The sequence below is a fragment of the Mchenga conophoros genome, linkage group LG15, assembly GCF_057382185.1.
Source record: "Mchenga conophoros isolate Kocher_MC1m ecotype Shallow Benthic linkage group LG15, M_conophoros_male_GT1.1, whole genome shotgun sequence".
Lineage (NCBI taxonomy): Eukaryota > Metazoa > Chordata > Actinopteri > Cichliformes > Cichlidae > Mchenga > Mchenga conophoros.
The window spans coordinates 35,504,573-35,524,121 of NC_140540.1; the positions used below are offsets into that span (position 1 = coordinate 35,504,573).

Consider the following 19,549-nt stretch of genomic DNA (forward strand, 5'->3'; position numbering starts at 1 on the left):
CTACATCCATCTTTTTACCCGGTCTTTAGGAGGTAACAAGAAGCATTTTAGGCTTTCGATGTTACATATGTAAGGATGTGACACAGTCAGGCTTCAAGTAAACTGTCCTCAGCATATATTTTGAAATAACACAGTATACAATGAAATGGTCTTTTTACTATGAAAGTGAATTTCCTCTCTGGTGGCAAAGCCCCATAGACAACTGTACAAGTGATCAACTCCCATATCAACTCGAGCTTTAAGACTGCAATTGACTCGACTATAGAAGGTTTCAGAAGCTCTGCCCTAAGCAGGGGCCGGTCCATGTCGAATTTTGGGAATTCTAATTCAGAGGTACACCCTGTTTCTCCATGTGAAGCTTTTTTGTGCTACAGCGTGGTGCAAAAGCCAGTATTCATTACTATTATTCCTTACCTTAGTTCTCATCATTTAAAGACATGTCCAGGGCCAAAATATAATTCTTTTTACATGCAGCATTGGCACTCAGTTGATATTATGTAACCCTGAAGCTGCTGGAAGGTTAAAAAAAGAAACAAACAAACCCAAAAAAACAAGAAAGAGAAAACAGAAAAGGGCAGAGGTGAACCTCGAGTCATGTCTTCAGAAACTGAGAAGCCCCCTGATGTGTTCACAAACTGTTGTAGCATAGGCAGCAAACCATCACTAATGAAGTTTGCAGGAGGTTGTTCCACTCGGCTTTTAACCCTAACATTCCTCACATTCCTAAAGATCAGAGACGTAAAATATCTGCTCGATGCATTTTCTATCTATCTGTCTGATTTCTCACACATACAGACTAGAACAAGCAAGCATTCGTATTGTGCTTTGACTGTATGAATGTAACTTTGACTGCTGTCAGCTTTTAAGTTGATCTGGAGCAAAACATCCAACATCTGCTGATCTCATTACTGACAACTAACCCTACTGCAGGAGTAAAACAACTCTGACAGTCATCAGTGATGATAATACAGTTCCTGTAGACGTAGCTGATGTCATTGCACGTAATTATTAATGATGAAAGTGTTGGTGTTTTATTCTGCACGTGCTTCCATGTATTAGGATTGATTGCTAGCTTTTAATCTCATCTGCAGACCATTAGAGGTGTCTGTGTAAGTGCTACAGATTAAAATGGTACTGTGAGTAAATGTGCTGATATGGTGACAGCCTGGGGTGTTCTGTGGGGAGATTACATGTTTGATCACCGTACTGAAATATGAAAATGGATGGAAATTTTAATTTCCTAATAATTTAACTGATCTTGGTGTTTTCTTCTTTGGAGAGTTTCTTTCATTTTGTTCTAATCACAGTTTAAACAAAGTTTGAAAAAATGTTGACCTTTTTTGTAATGGAGCAATCCACAAAAGTGTTTGGACCAGCTTCAGTACATCTGCTCATTTCTTTTCATTGTACTCATTATGTGGTTAGTTGAACCTTGGATCCTTGGATATTCTAGAAACATTCAGCCATTTAAGGAATAATCAACACAGAAATCCAAAAGCAGCAGCCAAACAACCCTCGAAACACTTTCTTCAGCATCTTTACTTGTGTCGTTTTGGAGTGACGTGACCAAAAAACACAGCAAGTAATGCCGCTGTTACACCGCATTGTGGGGGTGTATTTTGTTGTGTAACCAGACGCCTTCTTCTTCCTTTTTCTTGGAGCTTTAAGGGAAGGGATGGAGATGTAAACCACAGGAGGGGGGGTAGAAGGTGGCGTATAAAACCTAAAGTAGAGAAGAAAATACCCCAGAACCTTTGTTGGGTTAAGGATCGCAGGAGGAACAGAGGGAAGGAAGAGAGTAACCTGCTGTACCTGAACTGGTGCTTTTTGCAGAGGTGAAGACATGCTGTGGTTTCTGGGGCTGACCTGTGTGCTCTGCATAGGAGGGAGCGCTGTTGCAGGACAGAGAGGTGAGAAATACGTTTGATATCGGAAGATTAAAGAGCATTAGCAGTAAATATGAGTAAAGGGTAAAGTTTCAGAGTTTTAATTTGAAAGAAACACAAACAATATATGACGACTGATGTGGAGACGCAGCAGAGAAAGAAGGCATAATTTAAAACATTAGAAAATATAAACTGATTTATCCATCTGGGGAAGATGTTACAGCTTTTGGTAGTTTCTGGCGACAGGTTAGTGTTTTCTTAAGTAATTAATCTGATAAATGAAATGTTATTAATGGAAACTGCTATGCCGAACAAGAGAAAGGGGTGTTACATAAGAAAAATGACAAAAAGCTGCAAATGAAATGAATTCAAAGCCAGATTTTATTAATTATTTCAATATGATTTTTTAAATTAATTATTATATTTATTTTTAGGGGAGGTAGAGCTTTTTGTTATGAAAAATTAGAAAAATAGTCGGGCAGGAACACAAATTGACTTAAAGGAGCTCAAAGCTCACGAGGGCTGGAAAGTTCTGCGCACACAACAAGGGAAAACAATCATAGTGAGATTCCTGTCGTCCAGGACTCAGCCTCCTTTCCATTAGCAGAGACAGTGATTTATGTCGAGTATCTCTTCTCTCTGCTGTGGAATTCATTCGGTAAACACAGTTGCCGCTAACGACAAGAACACATTTCCTGCTCTACACGCTCAGGAGATTTCTGCTTTTGGTGCCCGGTACATGCGGCTGAACTGACCTGCAAATGGTATTTTTAAAACAACAATAAACGTATGGATACAGTGTGTCGTCGCCTGCATTATTATTCAGACTTATTATCAGGTCTTTCTGTCTTTTAGCCGCACTTTAATGTTTTGCTTCACTCTCACGGCTCTCATCGTGTTATTTATGGCCCCAGCAGGAGGTTGTTTTGAGAGGAAAGCCTCCAAAAAACACATTATAGAATTTGTTCAAGACAGATGCTGTTAGTAGATGAATGTTGTGAAGAATCTCAAAAGCTGGATATATGAAGAATCAACTGCTGATCAAAGGTTTGAAAGATCAAATTTAACTAAAAGTTATAAACTGAATTGCTTTCACTGAGTGAAAGTATTTGATCCCCAAGCAAGCAGGGTGTCCAACTCCAGGGCTCAAGGGCCGGTGTCCTGCACGTTTTTTGTGTCCTTAATCCAACACAGCTGATTTTAATGGCTAAATTACCTCCTCAACATGTCTTGAAGTTCTCCAGAGACCTGCTAACTAATCATTTGATTCAGGTGTGTTGACCCAGGGTGAGATCTAAAACCTGCAGGACACTGGCCGTTGAGGCCTGGAGTTGGACACCCATGACTTAATACTTAGTGGAGAAACACCTGCTGGTAACCACAGCTTTCAGATGTTTCTTGCAGTTGGTCACCAGGGTTGCAGGAGCGATTGTGGCCCACTCTTCTTTACAAAAACTCTCTAAATCCTTTAGGTTCCTTGACTTTCTGTAGGACTGAGATCTCTAGTCCTTCATGTCCTTAATCTACTTTTTCTTTAGCTCCCCCCTTTGTTGCCTTGGCACTGTGTTTTAGATCACTGGCATGATGGAAGATCCATTCACAAACTCTCTTCAGTGTTCCCAGAAAGTTGATTCTGTTCATGTGGATATATGGTTACCTGGATTACTAAGCATGCATTAAGACATCTTCAGTGAGTTTCTCATCCCGGATTCTATGCTTCATGGCCCCACCCATTGTCCCCTCAATGCGCTGAAGTCATCCTGGACTCCCAGCAGACAAACAGCCTCAAAGCGTAATGTTTCCACCTCCACGCTGGACTGTGGGAATGCTGTTCTTTCTCCAAATACAGCGGGTCAAGTTGAGCACAGCACTTTCTCCCAAGCCTCCTCTGAATCGTTTAGATGTTCACTGATGTAGATGTTAAGACAGGCCTGTACATGTGTCTTTCTGAGCTGGGGGAACATGGAGGCTTTGCAAGTTTCAGCCGATCATGGTGTGGTGTATCATCAATGATGTTCGTAGTGTCTGTGGTCCAAGCTTCTCTTGTGTAGTTTTGAGCTGATATGACACCTTTATCATGATCACTGTCAGTCCATGAGGTAGAATCATGCATGGATGCATTAAGGGCAAGTAATAGCCATTTTATATTTCTTCCATTTCCAAATGATCCCACCAACAGTTAGCGCCTTCTCAACAAGCTTCCTGCTGATGGAGTTGTAGCTCCTTCCAGCCTTGTGCAGATCTACAATCTTGTCCCTGATATTCCGTCTTTCTCCAATAAATGAAAAATTATAGACTGTTTTTTTGTGAGGGAGTAAATTTACAAATTCAGCTGAGGATTAGATAATTATTTCCCCCACTGTGAAATTTTGTTAACTAGGCTTTGTGAAAAAGTGAGATCAAGTCACTATATGTATCCTCTAAGAGACTATCAATATTATCAATACTGCTTTGGCTTCATCTTATTGCCTCTGAATGAATCAGATTACAGGTTCTTAATTAGGTTTTTAATTAGAGAACAGAAGTTCAATATAAGTATAATAAATATTATATATATATACACATACATATATATACCACTGAGTTTCAGTTTGATAGACATATTAGACTTTAATATAACTATTCCACAAACATAAAAGTAATTCAGAAACCTATAACTTCTTATTCCTGCAGTTAAAGTCCTGTGATTATATCTATAAATTAAGCTTCCCACTCGATAGTTGATTTGTAGTTAAATGAAGGCAATTTGCACCAAAACTACAGATCATACTGAAACCAAGCATCCCAGGATACCCATAAGCTTAATTCCAGAAAGCATGTGAGCAGGAAAAATGTCCCATATCTTCCGGATAATCTTGTGTCATTCTATTTCTCGGAATTTTTTTTTTTTTTTTGACTTCTGACTCCAGTTAATGTGTGGGCTGTGGATTCGAATGAGTCCTGTGGTGGTGGAGGAATGCCAGGCATTAGACTTTGGCATTAAACATGCAGTGGATCATGTTGTACAGGACCCTCCACACACATATCAAAACACTGCTCCCTAGCTAGCTGCCAGTTCATCCAACAAAACAATTCCACAGAAAAAGTGAAGCAGTGCAGCAAGAAACCAAACCTGCTCCGTGTAGTTATAACTTGAGTTCTTGTTTTTACTGCAAAGTTCTTATTAACTGTTTCTTCGAATTTGTTCTGTATATAAAATTACATTGTCTAAACTTTTATGTTTTCATTATTTTTAAAGGTTTTCTGCTTGTATTTGTTCGTGATTATTTATTCTTATTTTTTCCTTTTGTTTTTAGTTTCAGAGAATCAGGTTGTACATTTAAGGTCACACTTTTTTTTCCTAGATCATGCTCCGAATGATCAAAAATCAAATTTTTATTTAAATACAATACTTCAGTAGGTAAATTTTAACACTAGTTATTTCTAGCTAACTGATCTGACTAAAGGTTAGACGAGAGAAAAATGGGTAATTGAAAACAAATTATTCCTGTGAATAGGTAAAACAGGAGAAACTTTGAAGCACTGTAGACAATGTTGGGCAAGTTACTTTGAAAAAGTAATTAGTTATAGTTACTAGTTACTTCCTCAAATTACTAGGAAAAGTAACTATCTAAAATAAGACAAAAACATAAAATCTGAGTAGAAAAGTTATATTTTTTACTGTAACAACCACAAACATGTTTAATGAATTATTTTCATAACTTCAAATGCAAATATAAATTATAAATTTTAAAAACCTTGCATGGGGAATATAAAAGATTTCCTTTACTAATTGGTTTGTTCTCTCTTCAAACCCAGATGGAGAAATTATCAGTCAGATTAAAATGACTAATCTCGTCTTGGGTGAGATTAAAGAGCTTTTGAAGCAGCAGGTAATGCTCTGTCATAAAAATATATTTAACTACCTTTACTTGCATTTGATAACAGTTTGACTCAGGGTGCTGAGGAAATGCAAAAAGGTATTTAATCTGTTGGTTGTACTTTCCAGATTAAGGAGATTGTATTCTTAAAGAACACAGTGATGGAGTGTGAAGCCTGTGGTGAGTTCACAAGCTCGCTTATCAATGATGGAATTATGTTTATGTCTGAGAATACACACATTATTACATCATTATTGAAATTTAATTATCTTTATCGAAATTGAGCCATTATCCATAATTTTACACAACTATGAATATTATGATTATGTAGTCCATTAGAAGAAATGGGAGAGAGATTTGAAGACAAAAGGAAACAACTAATAATTTGCTTTGATGTAATCTTTTCTCAGCAATGGGGGGTATGCAACCTCAACCCACCTGTGTGCCCAACTCCTGCCACCCTGGGGTGAGCTTTGTGGAAACACCAGAGGGTGTAAAATGTGGACCCTGTCCTCACGGCATGGAAGGAAACGGTACCCACTGCACTGACGTGGATGAGGTACGAGCAGAGATTTGATAAACTGTTGCTGACAGTACAGTGTTACAGGTATAACCATTGTAAGGTCAGAAAACTCTCTGCCTGACGTCGTCAACTAGAAGGAGACGAAATGGCTAAAATTTAGACTTTACTAGAAACCCAGTAAAGGGCTCATCTAAATGAATGCAGGTCCTCATCCTAAAAACATCCTGACGTGTGTGTGTCTCCTTATTACGAACAGTGCACTGTGAAACCGTGCCACATGGGTGTTCGCTGCATCAACACATCCCCAGGTTTCCGCTGCGGCTCCTGCCCCGCTGGATACACTGGCCCGCAGGTCCAGGGCGTCGGTCTTGCCTACGCCACTGCCAACAAACAGGTCGGCACCATGCAGCAGTTTATGGTTCCATTCAACATGAGATCAATTTGGACTTTACGTGGCCGCCCAAAACAAACTTCCTTCTCTCTCCGACTTATTTTTCTTTTTGCCTCCTTTTTCAGTCTTAATGGTAAAGACCATTCAAGTGACTTTGCATTTGTCTTTAAATCTCTGTCCTTTTTAAGGTATGCAGAGATATTAATGAGTGTGATGGTCCCAACAATGGAGGCTGCGTGGCGAACTCCGTGTGTCTGAACACCCCCGTAAGTATGAACAAAGTGAATTTCCATGAAATTGCTGATTAGATCTAAGCCTCAGTTAGAGTCATTCTTTGTGTTGGCTGAATATTTTATTTATTTTCATCCTTAATCACTTTTGGCCGTAGTAGCAGCAGTCCTACCTTACAGCTGATACAGTATTGGAAACACAATCCTCTGGGTTAACTGCATGTAACTGTGTCCAAGACGAATTGCAACAGAATGTTTTTGAGCAGTCTCTTAATGGTTTAAACTTTATTCCTAAAATGGTAATTTAAATAGAAACAATTTCCATCCATCTATTTTCTTAACTGCCTACTCAGTTCACGGTTGCAGGGGTGCTGGAGCCTAGAAACAGGGTACAGCTTTGGCAGGTCACCAGGACTAATTTGTGGTTGTGCATGTGCTTCAGCTTGAACGGAGAGCGGAGAGGGGTTTTTACTCACTGCAAACATCCTTCTAAAATTCCCAATGCACATCGCAGGATAGTGATAGCTGATAATTGGTCCCATGGAGAAGGTGTACACTCCACATAGAAAGGCCCTAACCTGTCATTAGTGGATATGCATCAAACTCCAGTCTAGGGTTATCAGTTAGGGTTAAAGATTGCATAGTGAAGCCCACGGTGAACTCAGTGTTTTGTATAAATGCAGTATATCCCATGCCAAATGTATGTGTAATCTTAGGACCAATATTTCTCCTTCGTTTGCTGTCTGAAGCACTGTGTTTTAAGTTCCATGTTAACACTACCAATGTGGGCACCTGTGACTTGGTGGGATGGTTCTATCAGGGCTCTTTCAGATGTGGTCCCTGTAAGACAGGCTACACTGGGGATCAGCAACAAGGCTGTAAGCCTGAGAGAGCCTGTGGCAATGGCCAACCCAACCCCTGCCACGCCAGCGCAGAGTGCATCGTCCATCGAGAGGGGACCATCGAGTGCCAGGTGAGCAAATAAAACTTTTATGTTTTAGCTCCTTGGATTTAGCTTTGATGGGTTATCAAAGCTATTACAACATTCCTTCCTCATCATGTTATAACAATAATAGCAGCTATTGGGAAATAGCTGTTTGAGCACTTATGCTCATGTTGTGCAGACCACAAAACAGAGCCAATAAAAGCATTATGTACAGCTTCTAAAACATTTTCCATCCTTATAGTGTGGAGTCGGATGGGCTGGCAATGGCTATGTGTGTGGTCCTGACACCGACATCGATGGTTTCCCAGATGAAAAACTGGACTGTCCTGATAGTAACTGCAACAAGGTAAATCTCCTTCATATCTAAGAGAACTCTTTGAAAGTTACCCATATTAAAACAGTTTATTTAGCTGTGAAGAAGATCAAAGATCTTATAAAAATGTGACATAAAAGAAGATGTTGTCATACTTTAAATTCAAACCTCAATCCCAGATCAAAGAAGGTCTTTATCACTTTATACAAAACAAAAGTATTAATTAAAACTTACCCATCTGCTTATGTTTCTTCCAGGATAACTGTCTCACTGTTCCAAACTCTGGTCAAGAAGATGCTGACAGTGATGGAATTGGAGATGCCTGCGATGAAGACGCAGATGGGGATGGGATCTTAAATACACAGGTTCATACACAAAGGATACTGAGGTTGAAAGAAAATATAGTAAAATCATGTAACTTTGCTCTCAGGGACTAAAACATCTTTTTCCCAGGATAACTGTGTGTTGGTGCCCAATGTGGACCAGAGGAACATCGATGAGGATGACTTTGGCGATGCCTGCGACAACTGTCCTGCCGTCAAAAACAATGACCAGAAAGACACAGACGTGGACAAATATGGAGATGAATGCGATGAAGATATCGATGGCGATGGTAAAGACTTTGTGCAAATAGATTTTAAATCTATATTAATTACAAGACCTATTTACTCTGGCTGTTAATTAGAAACACTGACATGTATTGATATGCCTTTAATTTGAGATGTGATTTGAATGTGAATTTGATACATGAGATTTTTACAACCTATCAACTGGAATCATTTTCATGTTATGACTATGAGTGTGTGAGTGTGTGTGTGTGTGTGTGTGTGTATGCACATGCACTTGTTTAACCATCTTAGTGAGAACCATTTTGAACTTTAGACAGTTAGATTGGTGACATTTTGGAAAATAAGGACCTGTGGGCCACACACACTCCTGTAAAGGCCTGGTTGAGATTTGCTTTAGGTTTAAAATTAGAATGAGGTTTTAATTTATGGTTATGCACGTAGATGGGATGGTTAAGATTACGATAATGGGTCAGACAAAGATTTTGTATTTATTTATTTATTGGGTCTGTCATAGTCAAATGTGTGGAAATGTCTTCGTGTTAGTAGGTGGATTTGGTTTCCTTTAAACATACTTTATCAGCATGGTGGTGCTACAGGTGTGTAGTTGAGAATGAGTATGGTCTGACCAACCAGACTGAGTAATCGTGAGCATTAGAGATGCCAGCAGGGTCAACGAATTAATCCACAAGGCTGGAACCATCACTGGCCAGAATCTGGAGACATCTGAGTCAATGGTGGACAAGAGGACAGTGAACAAACTGCTGTCCATCACTGACAACACATTAAAGCTATGTGCCTGTCTTCGGGTTACTATAATATTTTCTAACATTCCCAATGTTAACCCCAGGAATTCCCAATCACCTTGACAACTGCAAAAGGGTCCCAAATGCTGACCAGAAAGATCGAGACGGTGACAAAGTGGGAGATGCCTGCGACAGTTGTCCCTATGATCCCAACCCTGACCAGGTGAGAAATGTCTTCACACGTTACATCAATATCTTGCAAAAAGGCACGAGAAGTTAAGCAGTTAATCTTAAGTAGAAAATCTTTCTTTTAATGGCCTCTAGTGGTTTAACTTTTTAGTCTGCAACAGTAATTTGGTATAGCGTGTACTCCAGGATGTAGCATCACACTCATGGTGCATTATTCAGTCCACATTGTCTTTCCTAGCTGGGATTATCATTGCCATTGTCTGCTTGTTATTCTTTGGAAAATTTCATATCTGAAATTCGACTCAACTTATGTTTCTCAGATGGATGCGGACAATGATTTGATTGGCGACCCCTGTGACACTAACAAGGACAGGTATTGTGTGAGCTCATCAGTCAAGTCACTTGTATTTATCTGGATCTGTTTTCATTCTCCAAGTCAAATTTGCACCTGCTATAACATCTGTCTCTTGTCCAGTGATGGCGATGGTCACCAAGACTCTCGGGACAACTGCCCAGCTGTCATCAACAGCTCTCAGTTGGATACTGACAAAGATGGAAAGGGAGACGAGTGTGATGATGACGATGACAACGATGGGATCCCAGACCTGCTGCCACCTGGTCCTGATAACTGCCGTCTGATCCCCAACCCTCTACAGGAGGACTCTGATGGTGTGGGACACTGTTGACATATTAAAATAAAAGTTTGTGCTTTACTTACGCCTAATATCTACCTATCCTCCCAGGTGACGGCGTGGGTAATGTATGTGAGAAGGATTTCGACAACGACACCATAATTGACCCAATAGACGTCTGTCCAGAAAACGCAGAGGTCACCCTCACTGACTTCAGGGAGTACCAGACAGTCGTTTTAGATCCAGAAGGAGACGCACAAATCGATCCTAACTGGGTGGTGCTGAACCAGGTCAAGCGATTATGGCTTCTTTGATTTTTGCTGTTCTATTTTTTTGCCAGAATAACATGTCATGAAATAACATTTCTCTACAATCCACTGTTCTGTTTGTACAGGGAAGAGAGATCGTCCAGACTATGAACAGCGATCCTGGATTGGCTGTTGGTAAAAAACTGTTTGACATTTCAAGAAAATATAAAATATAAATATTAAACTGCCATCTGAAATGACCGAAAATGGCATGGATTTGTTTAAAGGAAACCAAATTCACCTACTAATAGGCCCCTGGCTGTTGCTTTAATTTACTGCACATAGAGCTATACGTCTATGCTACATTTTAAAAACAAAATCTGAAGTGAAATAATTTGTCCTGCAGGTTACACAGCTTTCAGCGGAGTAGATTTTGAAGGAACATTTCATGTTAATACGGTAACGGACGACGACTATGCAGGTTTTATATTTGCGTACCAGGACAGCTCCAGCTTCTACGTGGTGATGTGGAAGCAGGTGGAGCAGATCTACTGGCAGGCAAACCCATTCAGAGCCGTGGCAGAACCAGGAATCCAACTGAAGGTATGTCACTGCCGTACTGTTTGCAAGAAATTCCAGCTCCACTTCAGGATAACGGATTAGTCGTAAAGAGACTTTGAGCTGTAACTAGTAGTTGTATTAATATTTAATCTATGGTTTAAATGCTTTATAGGGTCAAGGTTTTGCAGCACAGTCCATTTGAAGAAGTGTCCATAATGAAATAATGAGCTAAAAGACGATTATTTTCACTGCCTTGTGGCTTACAACCAACCAGTTAAACCTTAAAAACAATTTTAGTTGCCATGGTCAGAAAATGGTAGTAAATTTGTTGATAATCTGTAGATTTAGTAGAGGCATACAAACAGCCTCTTCTTTGGCTCTCGGAGGAGCCGGACACACTTTTTCTCCTCTCCCTTATCTTCCCTGCTTATGTCCTTGTCTAGTCTCGTTTTTTTTTTGTATTTTTGTATTTTCCCTGGAACATTCTCTCTCAGTCTGTTCTCTAAAACCTAAAAGAGGAATTATGGATTGGATCAACTGGTCCCTAAATGCAATTGACACCCCTTTCTCAACGAGAAGTTTGGGCTTGGGTGAGCCTGAGTGCTGAAGATATCGACCTATTCGGAACCATGGTAACAGGGTTCTGGCTGATCAGAGCTGGCTTGGCCCTGACTTATCGAAGAATTAAGGAAGCGGAACCAGCTGTTCAAACCCCCACAAGGCTGCCCGCTGGGATTGGAACGATGGGAGAGGCGTGAGTTTCTCAAAATGGGCTCATTGAGTCAGCACGGATAAGATCTTGGAGAGGCTACGGGTGCTGTGAATACTCAGAATAAGATCTCTGACTGCAGACTGGATACATCTCGGAAGGGCTAACCCGGAATAACATCTCTGGGCGCAAAATTGGATGACATCTCGGGGAGACACACTGCCGTGAGTTCTCAGAAATCGGCTCCTTGAGCACAAGAAATGACAACACAGAACGCAAGTATGGCGAAGCTCGCGGCTCTCCAACGGGAGATTGAGAGACCAGTGTTGGACTGTAGAACTGCTTTGAAATTCATATGAGCTGTTCGCACTAAAGTAAAAAATACCATCACTTATGCGGATACCCTCTTGGCGCCAGCTGCAAGGCCGGAGCTGAACAAAACACCCTGATAACGACTGTGTTTAGTCTGTTTCTTCCCCTTCCATGCAAGGCCACCAGGGTTGGCTGGAAGACTGTTTACTTAGCCTAGCAGGGCGAAGGACACTGTCTCAGCTGAACTATGGACACGCACACACATACATATACTGATACTGATAAGCACTCACCGACGCATCACCCTCCCTACCCCGGATCCAACGCCACCTCCAACGCTTACCTCCCCTCTGATGTGGACATCGGGTCAGTTGGAGGCGCAGTCGAAAGATTGCAGCGGTCCCAGATCAGATGTACACACTGGAACTCTTTCCCATGTTGCTTGTCTGTGTTTATTGTGCTATGGTGTGTTGATTGATATCTGTGCATCTTTTTGTGTTACACATTTCGATGTTTTTTCCTCGCTACCTAGCCTGACCTGTCTCCCCAATGTGATGTTTGTGTATTGTATGTACGGTCGGCAAGGTCTGTCATCTCGGTTGTGGGCAAAAGACCTGCAACTGACAAATAAAGGCTATCTCTCTCTCTCTCTCTCTCTCTCATATGAGTTGTGAAATAATCTATAATAAAAAAACAAAAACAAAACGTGATCGCAAACACGTTATCCCTTTTTTTAACTCTTCTTAAGGCAGTGAAATCAAACACAGGTCCAGGTGAAAACTTGCGGAACGCTTTGTGGCACACGGGCGACACCACCGATCAGGTGAAGCTCCTGTGGAAAGACGCTCGCAATGTTGGCTGGAAAGATAAGACCTCGTACCGCTGGTTCCTCCAGCACCGGCCTGCTGACGGCTACATCAGGTACCGTGACACACAATTAACGCTGATGTTTTGTAGGAGCCACAGGCTGGAAAATAACATTCATCTTATGATAGAGAGTGTGTGTGTATATTTGTTTAATCATCTTAGTGAGGACCAGTTCGAGCATTGGACCATTAGATTGGGGACATTTTGAAAAACTGAGGACCTTGAGATTTTCTTTAGGTTTAACATTAGAATAAGGTTTTAATTTATGGTTATGCATATAGATGGGATGGTTAAGAGTACGATAAGGGGCTAGACAAAGGTTTTGTATTTATCTATTGGGTGCGTCATAGTCAAATATGTGGAAATGTCTCTGTGCCTGTGAAAATACTTTCTCAGCATGAAAGTGTCACAGGTGTGCGTGTGTGTGAACTGGGTGAGGTCTGATCAACAAAACTGAGTAATCATGAGTATCAGTGCCAGGGATGCCAGCAGGATCAACAAATTAATCCCTAATGCTGGAACCATCACTGGCCAGAACCTGGAGACATCTGAGCCAATGAGGGACAAGAGGTCACTGAACAAACAGCTGTCTTGCCCAAGGATACAACGACCGAGACTGTCCGAGCCGGGGCTTGGACCGTCAACCTTCCGGTTACAAGACAAACTGCCAACTCTTTGAGCCACGATCGCCCGGCTTATGTAGCTGGGATGGTTACGGTTATTATAAGGGGCTTTCCAAAGATATCCATGCAAACTCGTGTGTATTTATGTACGTGTGTCATAGTCAAATGTGTGGAAACATCTGTGTGTCTGTGGAAACATTTTCTCAACATGATAGTGCCAGAGGCATGTAGTCGAGAATAGATGAACATGTACAGTGAATACATGCAACCGTTTTATAAATATTTCAATAAAAGTAAAAATTTGATTACATTGGTGGTGCTAGAGAAAAAGAATCAGCCATAAAATGTAATTCTGCAAGTGTTATTAACACTTTGTTAATGCAATGTTGGTTGCTGCGCTTTGTTGGTTTGCAGAGTTCGTTTCTACGAGGGCACTCAAATGGTAGCGGACACGGGCGTCATCATAGACGCGACCATGAGAGGAGGCCGACTGGGAGTCTTCTGCTTCTCCCAGGAGAACATTATCTGGGCCAACCTGCGTTATCGCTGCAACGGTGAGTGAAACATTCAGAAGAGTTGAAAGGCTGGACTGCAGCCACAAAGCGTTTTTCATTTATTCAACAATGTTCCTCTGCCAAGGAAAGAACTAGTGCCATTTGTTTCTTTGTCAGCAGGAAATACCGAGCCAAATTTCACAAAGCAATCAAACATAAGCCATTTCAGTTTTAGTGGCTATATTTAGAACACTTTCTTAAATATGAAAAATATTGCTTTTACCTTGCAGAGGATTCGCTCTCCAAGTGCCCTGCTAGCTTTTGAAGCCAGTCATGTCTGATGTTGGATAACTTGGTTATTTGGTGTGTTTTTGTTAACCAGTTATGCACTGACTGGAAGTATGCTATTATTAGCAGAGCCATGAATGCTGCCACAAAATGTGTGATTTTTCAAACTGAATTGTGAACTGGCTTTCCACTGTGTTTCTTCAGACACTCTTCCAGAGGATTTTGATGCCTACAGAGCCCAGCAGGTCCAGCTGGTAGCCTGATGACAACAAACAGGCCCAAAGAGAACGCTTTCCAATGCACAGCTGGATCTCAGAAAGAAGATCATCACGGCGATAAGTTTAATTAAAAATCCAGCAGAAGTGTTGGAAATGTCTCCAGTGAAAATTGATCGATTGTGGTGCAGAGCAACGGTAATATGTGTTCAAAGGGAAGTGGTATAATGTTAGATTAAAAATTATATAACATTTTCCACTTCAGAAAAACCACTTGAAAAGATTGGACTGTCACTAATGAATAAATGTTGTTGTTGTGTGGGAATCTGATGTCTGTGCATACTGAAACCATGGATATCAATGCATCTAATATCCCTGTTTAGATGCATCCACTTGGGGATTATAGCGCTTACCATCTTGTTTTTTTGTTTTTTGTTTTAAACTAGATGTCGTTAAGACACTGGACATTCACCATAAGGGATCTGTATATGACAATGTAGTAACTCCCCAAAGCAGGCTATGCTTTTCTCTCAATTTTACTCTAAATGGGTAAATAATTTACAAAATAAAAATTAAATTGTATTAAAGAGAACCTGAAGCTAGCAGCTGAAACAATACATTTATGAGTAAACTGTTTACTGTGGGCATAAATCGAGTGAGCAGTAAGGTCATGTTTCTTATAGACTTCTATACAAATTGGCTAGAAATAATGCAAGTTTAAAGCACTTAAGAATCAGCTCGACTTCTCAGACCGAGAAGTTTTATAGCACAGTCTATAACAGAGAAAGGTAAATTATATTTACTTTAGTAAAATTACGTTGATGATCATTCAATTTAAAATTGGCTTTATAGGTATTATATGTTATTAAACAGGAACAAGCCGAACGTGATTTTAAGTAACAGACTTGACTGTTTGTTTTCAAACTCAACAGCTTTTAGTGGAAATTAACATTCTGAACAAGTCACAAGCATGCACATATCCAAAATAATCTTTTAAATTTGCATTTGGAAATACAGATTACAAAATAGAAACAATAGCAAAGACAATATACAACAGGGTTGAAACATCATGCATGTCCACAGCAACACGCTGTGATGCGACACTGGACAGTTTCTTTTTAATCGGCATATTCTGCAAATCAAGACTATGTGCAGAGAAAAATCTGTCTTCCACATTCAATTTAATTTGACTTTTTTTTTTCTTATAAACAAATGGTCACGTAAAGAGAATCACATGGCAACAAATAAATAACTACAGTTCTGTTACTACGACTTACAGGACAACAGTGATATAATGCTATTCTCACTAGAAGCTTTAAGTGGAACTTAAACTCTGTTTTATTTATTTTTGTTTACACATTTTAATTAACTGTAGAGTCATTTATAAAACCCCATATTATTAAAGGGACATTTGAGTCAAACCTAAAGTCTCTGGGAACAAGCAGCAACTCTTTCCTTGTATTCTGGGACTGAGGGCACACCTTTAATCGCACGCTCCTGTTTGAGCATCACTCATCAAACTTTTTTCAGTTTGTGACAAAAATGCAGTTTGTGCCTTTTTATGGCAAAAAAAGGGAACGGGCTGTGCCGAGAAGTACCTCAAGTAAGTGACGTCTCAGACTAAAATAAGCAAAAGTCTCAAAACTAAACAGTGTATCAGACATAAAAAGACATTTTCAGATGACCTGTGCATCTTATATTTGAAATAAATGGACCCCCAGCTCTCTGCATTTCACCATGTCGTCTCAGGATCGGCCTATTTTGTGAAATTACTTCAAATCTGATCAACAAACCTGACATTTTTAGTCTCTTTTACTAATTTTAAACTAAAGTGTTAGCTGCCTTGCATGAAGTCAAGTCTATTACCAGAGTTCTAATTACTTTTAGATAAAACCACAAAGAAGGCGTTAACACACCTCATCAGCAGTTTCTAAGTAGTGTGAGTTCAGCACGAGCTCCTCTCTAGTACATGTTCTTGTTTTAACTGTTAGGCTTGTGGGTGGATATTTTAGACAGGAAAAAATATGACAAACCAGTAGTTTCGAGTTTTAGCTACTAGAGTAAAGTCAGACTGTGTTGCAGAACTGTTACTGGCAGCATATGTATTTAATGGCTCAGTCACAGTAGAGTAAAAACAGGATGGAACCTCCTTGCGCCTAGAAAAGGAAAATTGGTGGTTGCCCCATGAATGCATTGACTTATTTATTTTCTGTCGGAGACCAACCATAATTAGTTGCACCCGAGGCTGACCGCGCACCACCTCTGCACAGATCGCCTTGTGGGGGGCAATTGGTCTCTAATTTTCAAATGCAGCCAAAACTGCCACCACGGTGCAATCAATCTTAGTCGGTCTGCGGCGATGAGCACAACTCATCTGTGAGTTGCCACAGTGGGCTCGACTCAGCTGGTTGCAAACTGTTTGTATTCTGTTCATATCGCTGAGGTTCTCACTGGACTCTAAATGCCCAATGTGAAGTTTTATATGTAGCCAAGTCTCATTATCACCAACAGACTGCATGTAATAGTCCCTTTGACCCTATTCAATCGCAAAGTCATACCAGCCTGAAGCCATCTTAACAGCAGTAAGTTCCTGTGAAGATGGCAACGCACTCTGAGTGCTTGCATACCACTTTCAAACCACTGTTTACTCTAGTGTGACTGTGACATATGTAGCTAATTAGTGTTTGAATCAGTGTGTGTGTGTGTGTGTGTGTGTGTGGTGTGACCAACAAAGAAACACATTCGGAATGCCTATCCTTTCCAACACAAGCACATAAGCTGCACTGGAGTAAGCCCTTTCTAGTTTTGCATCCCCTAAGATCTTCACAGATTAAAAAACAAGACAAGCCAAAATATAGTTTACAAAGGAAAATAGAGAATTCATCTTTTCTTTGACATGAAAATATTTCCGGAGTATACATCTGGTGTGAAACAGTCAGCATTCACGTCAGGCAGAACAGTCTCTGCTCAAAAGCCAGGAAATCACAAATAAAGTGCGAAGCAACCAGTGGACTAAACGTTGCACACACATACACAAAAAAACAAAACGAAGAAAGAAACCAAGAAAATAAAAATAAAAACCCAACACACACAGTTGCTTTTTACCCAGTCCAGAACGTGACATGATAGGCAACAACAACAAAAACTATCATATCCGGTGTCTTGAAAAGCACTCCACTTCAGCATAGCGAGATCAAAGTCCTGCACATAACATGTTATAATAATCTGCTCGACGTGTCTATCATGTCATGCGGCTGACTGCGTAACACAGAAGCGTCAGAAGAGTCAAGTTCACATATGCAAACGATCAGCGCACGTGCCAATCTGCAACTTCCACGGGACGGATCCCGCATCAACAAAGCCAAGGAGAGGGCCGGAACGACCGCAAGGTCTTTCTATACAAGAAGGGACCGCTTTACACTCGTACGCAGAGAGATGCTACAGTAGTAGGAGAAAGCGTGGAACAAGCAACAGTCTGATTCCTTAAAAGGAGAAAAGGGGCAAATGAAAGAGTGCAGAGAGAAATGGAAGCCTGGTCGCCTTCTCTGACAGACCAAACGCACCAAACATCGTCGGGTTCATTTGGCAAAGGGTTAAAACTAGGACACTGCCACTTAAAATACATTCTTTTATCATTCATCAAGTAGCATTGTACAGAGATGGAGGTAACAGAGTCACTGAACAGGAGAAACCCTTACATGCATCCCTTTAGACTTTGTGGTAGTGTTACGTTACACAAATCAAACCTGCAGAGCTATAGAAGGCCTTCATTTAGAGGTTTTGACTGTCAGGTAAGTCATGCATTTTGTTTCAGCTATAGCATATGTACAAGGTCAGTGAATCAATGACTTCAGCAGGACGAAGGAGATGGCAGGAAAGCTCAAATCACTGGCGTTATTGGCAGCACGACAGTGCACGTGACGCTTAATATCTTTTAGGTACACAAACCTTTGGAAATGTAATCCGTAGAGTGTGTTTTCTACACGTTTGTTTCGGAGGCTTGAAGGAAAAATCCAACGTTAGCTGCTTTACACGAAGCAGAATTAGTGTGTGTCGCATTTTTCTTCGTGTGACACGGGTTCATTTAGGGTCAGGGGCAAAGGGTGTCTTTCTAGAGCAGCAACGTTGCACCATGTTCAACAGTCGCACAGGACGAAGAGGGAGATTCAGGTAATTAAATAAATCACAATTTACAGTTTTTGAGGCCAAAACTTCAAAAGTAAGCTGGATTTATGCTTCTCTGGTATCGAAATGAATTTGCATTCCACTTGTTGATTGTCATTAGCACCACCACGACACACTACAACATCCTACACGCGCACACTCCCAATAGTGTCAGTTTTCTAGCGTAGAGCCACGATGTTTAGTCTTTAAAAGAGATGCCGCCCAATTCCAGTTTTTAAGTGAGGTGATTTTTAATTCTGTCATAAACTACAAAGCCCTTAAAGTCTTAAAATATTATACGGCCTGCACGACATTTACCATGTTTGACATTTTAGGTTCCATTTTAATCTGCAATAATGTTTCTCTTTAAAATAAAATTGACATCTCCAAAGTCTACCATCTGTAATACAAGAGTCACACTGCTTGCTCGCCTGCAAAAAGAATAAATCCAGCTTAACGTGCAAACTCTGTTAGCTAATAAAACACCAGAGGTGGATTTTTTCCTTCAAGCATCTTATTTGTCTCATTTTGCATAGGAATCACAGGCCCGTTGAAGGCAAACAAAAACCGTTGATGGAGGTTTACAGCAGACAAGAAAACACTTCAACTGAGACGAACCGTCCAGCTGTAGAGGTAAACCAAACGTGATTCCTTTTTCTCTTTTTTCAGCAAGGGGGATTTGGGAACTCTTCCCATCAGCGCTGTGAGTAAAAATATTAGCACATCTGTACACAAACGTTACAATATAACAAACATGATCCCACAGACTGCACGTGACTCTCAGGG

General features: G+C 40.5%; 1 protein-coding gene across 1 annotated transcript; it reads left to right on the forward strand.

The window, feature by feature from the left end:
- The first annotated feature begins 1,671 nt into the window (after nt 1–1,671).
- On the forward strand, nt 1,672–16,020 carry comp (cartilage oligomeric matrix protein). The gene is made up of 19 exons (XM_085247943.1): nt 1,672–1,910; nt 5,685–5,758; nt 5,875–5,926; nt 6,157–6,305; nt 6,526–6,663; nt 6,849–6,926; nt 7,711–7,863; nt 8,078–8,182; nt 8,407–8,514; nt 8,603–8,762; nt 9,566–9,684; nt 9,971–10,023; nt 10,126–10,319; nt 10,394–10,572; nt 10,677–10,725; nt 10,937–11,133; nt 12,861–13,033; nt 14,017–14,156; nt 14,589–16,020. Exons 1-19 carry the CDS (start codon nt 1,844–1,846, stop codon nt 14,645–14,647), a joined length of 2,247 nt encoding a protein of 748 aa, XP_085104069.1. The 5' UTR covers nt 1,672–1,843; the 3' UTR covers nt 14,648–16,020.
- The last annotated feature ends 3,529 nt before the right edge of the window (nt 16,021–19,549 follow it).

Bases quoted from the DNA above. Each gene is read 5' to 3' on its own strand.
- comp (XM_085247943.1), top strand. From the start codon at position 1,844: ATGCTGTGGTTTCTGGGGCTGACCTGTGTGCTCTGCATAGGAGGGAGC. The intron at 6,927-7,710 runs GTAAGTATGAAC...TGGTTCTATCAG, and splicing joins CCGTGTGTCTGAACACCCCC to GGCTCTTTCAGATGTGGTCC. The intron at 14,157-14,588 runs GTGAGTGAAACA...GTGTTTCTTCAG, and splicing joins CCTGCGTTATCGCTGCAACG to ACACTCTTCCAGAGGATTTT.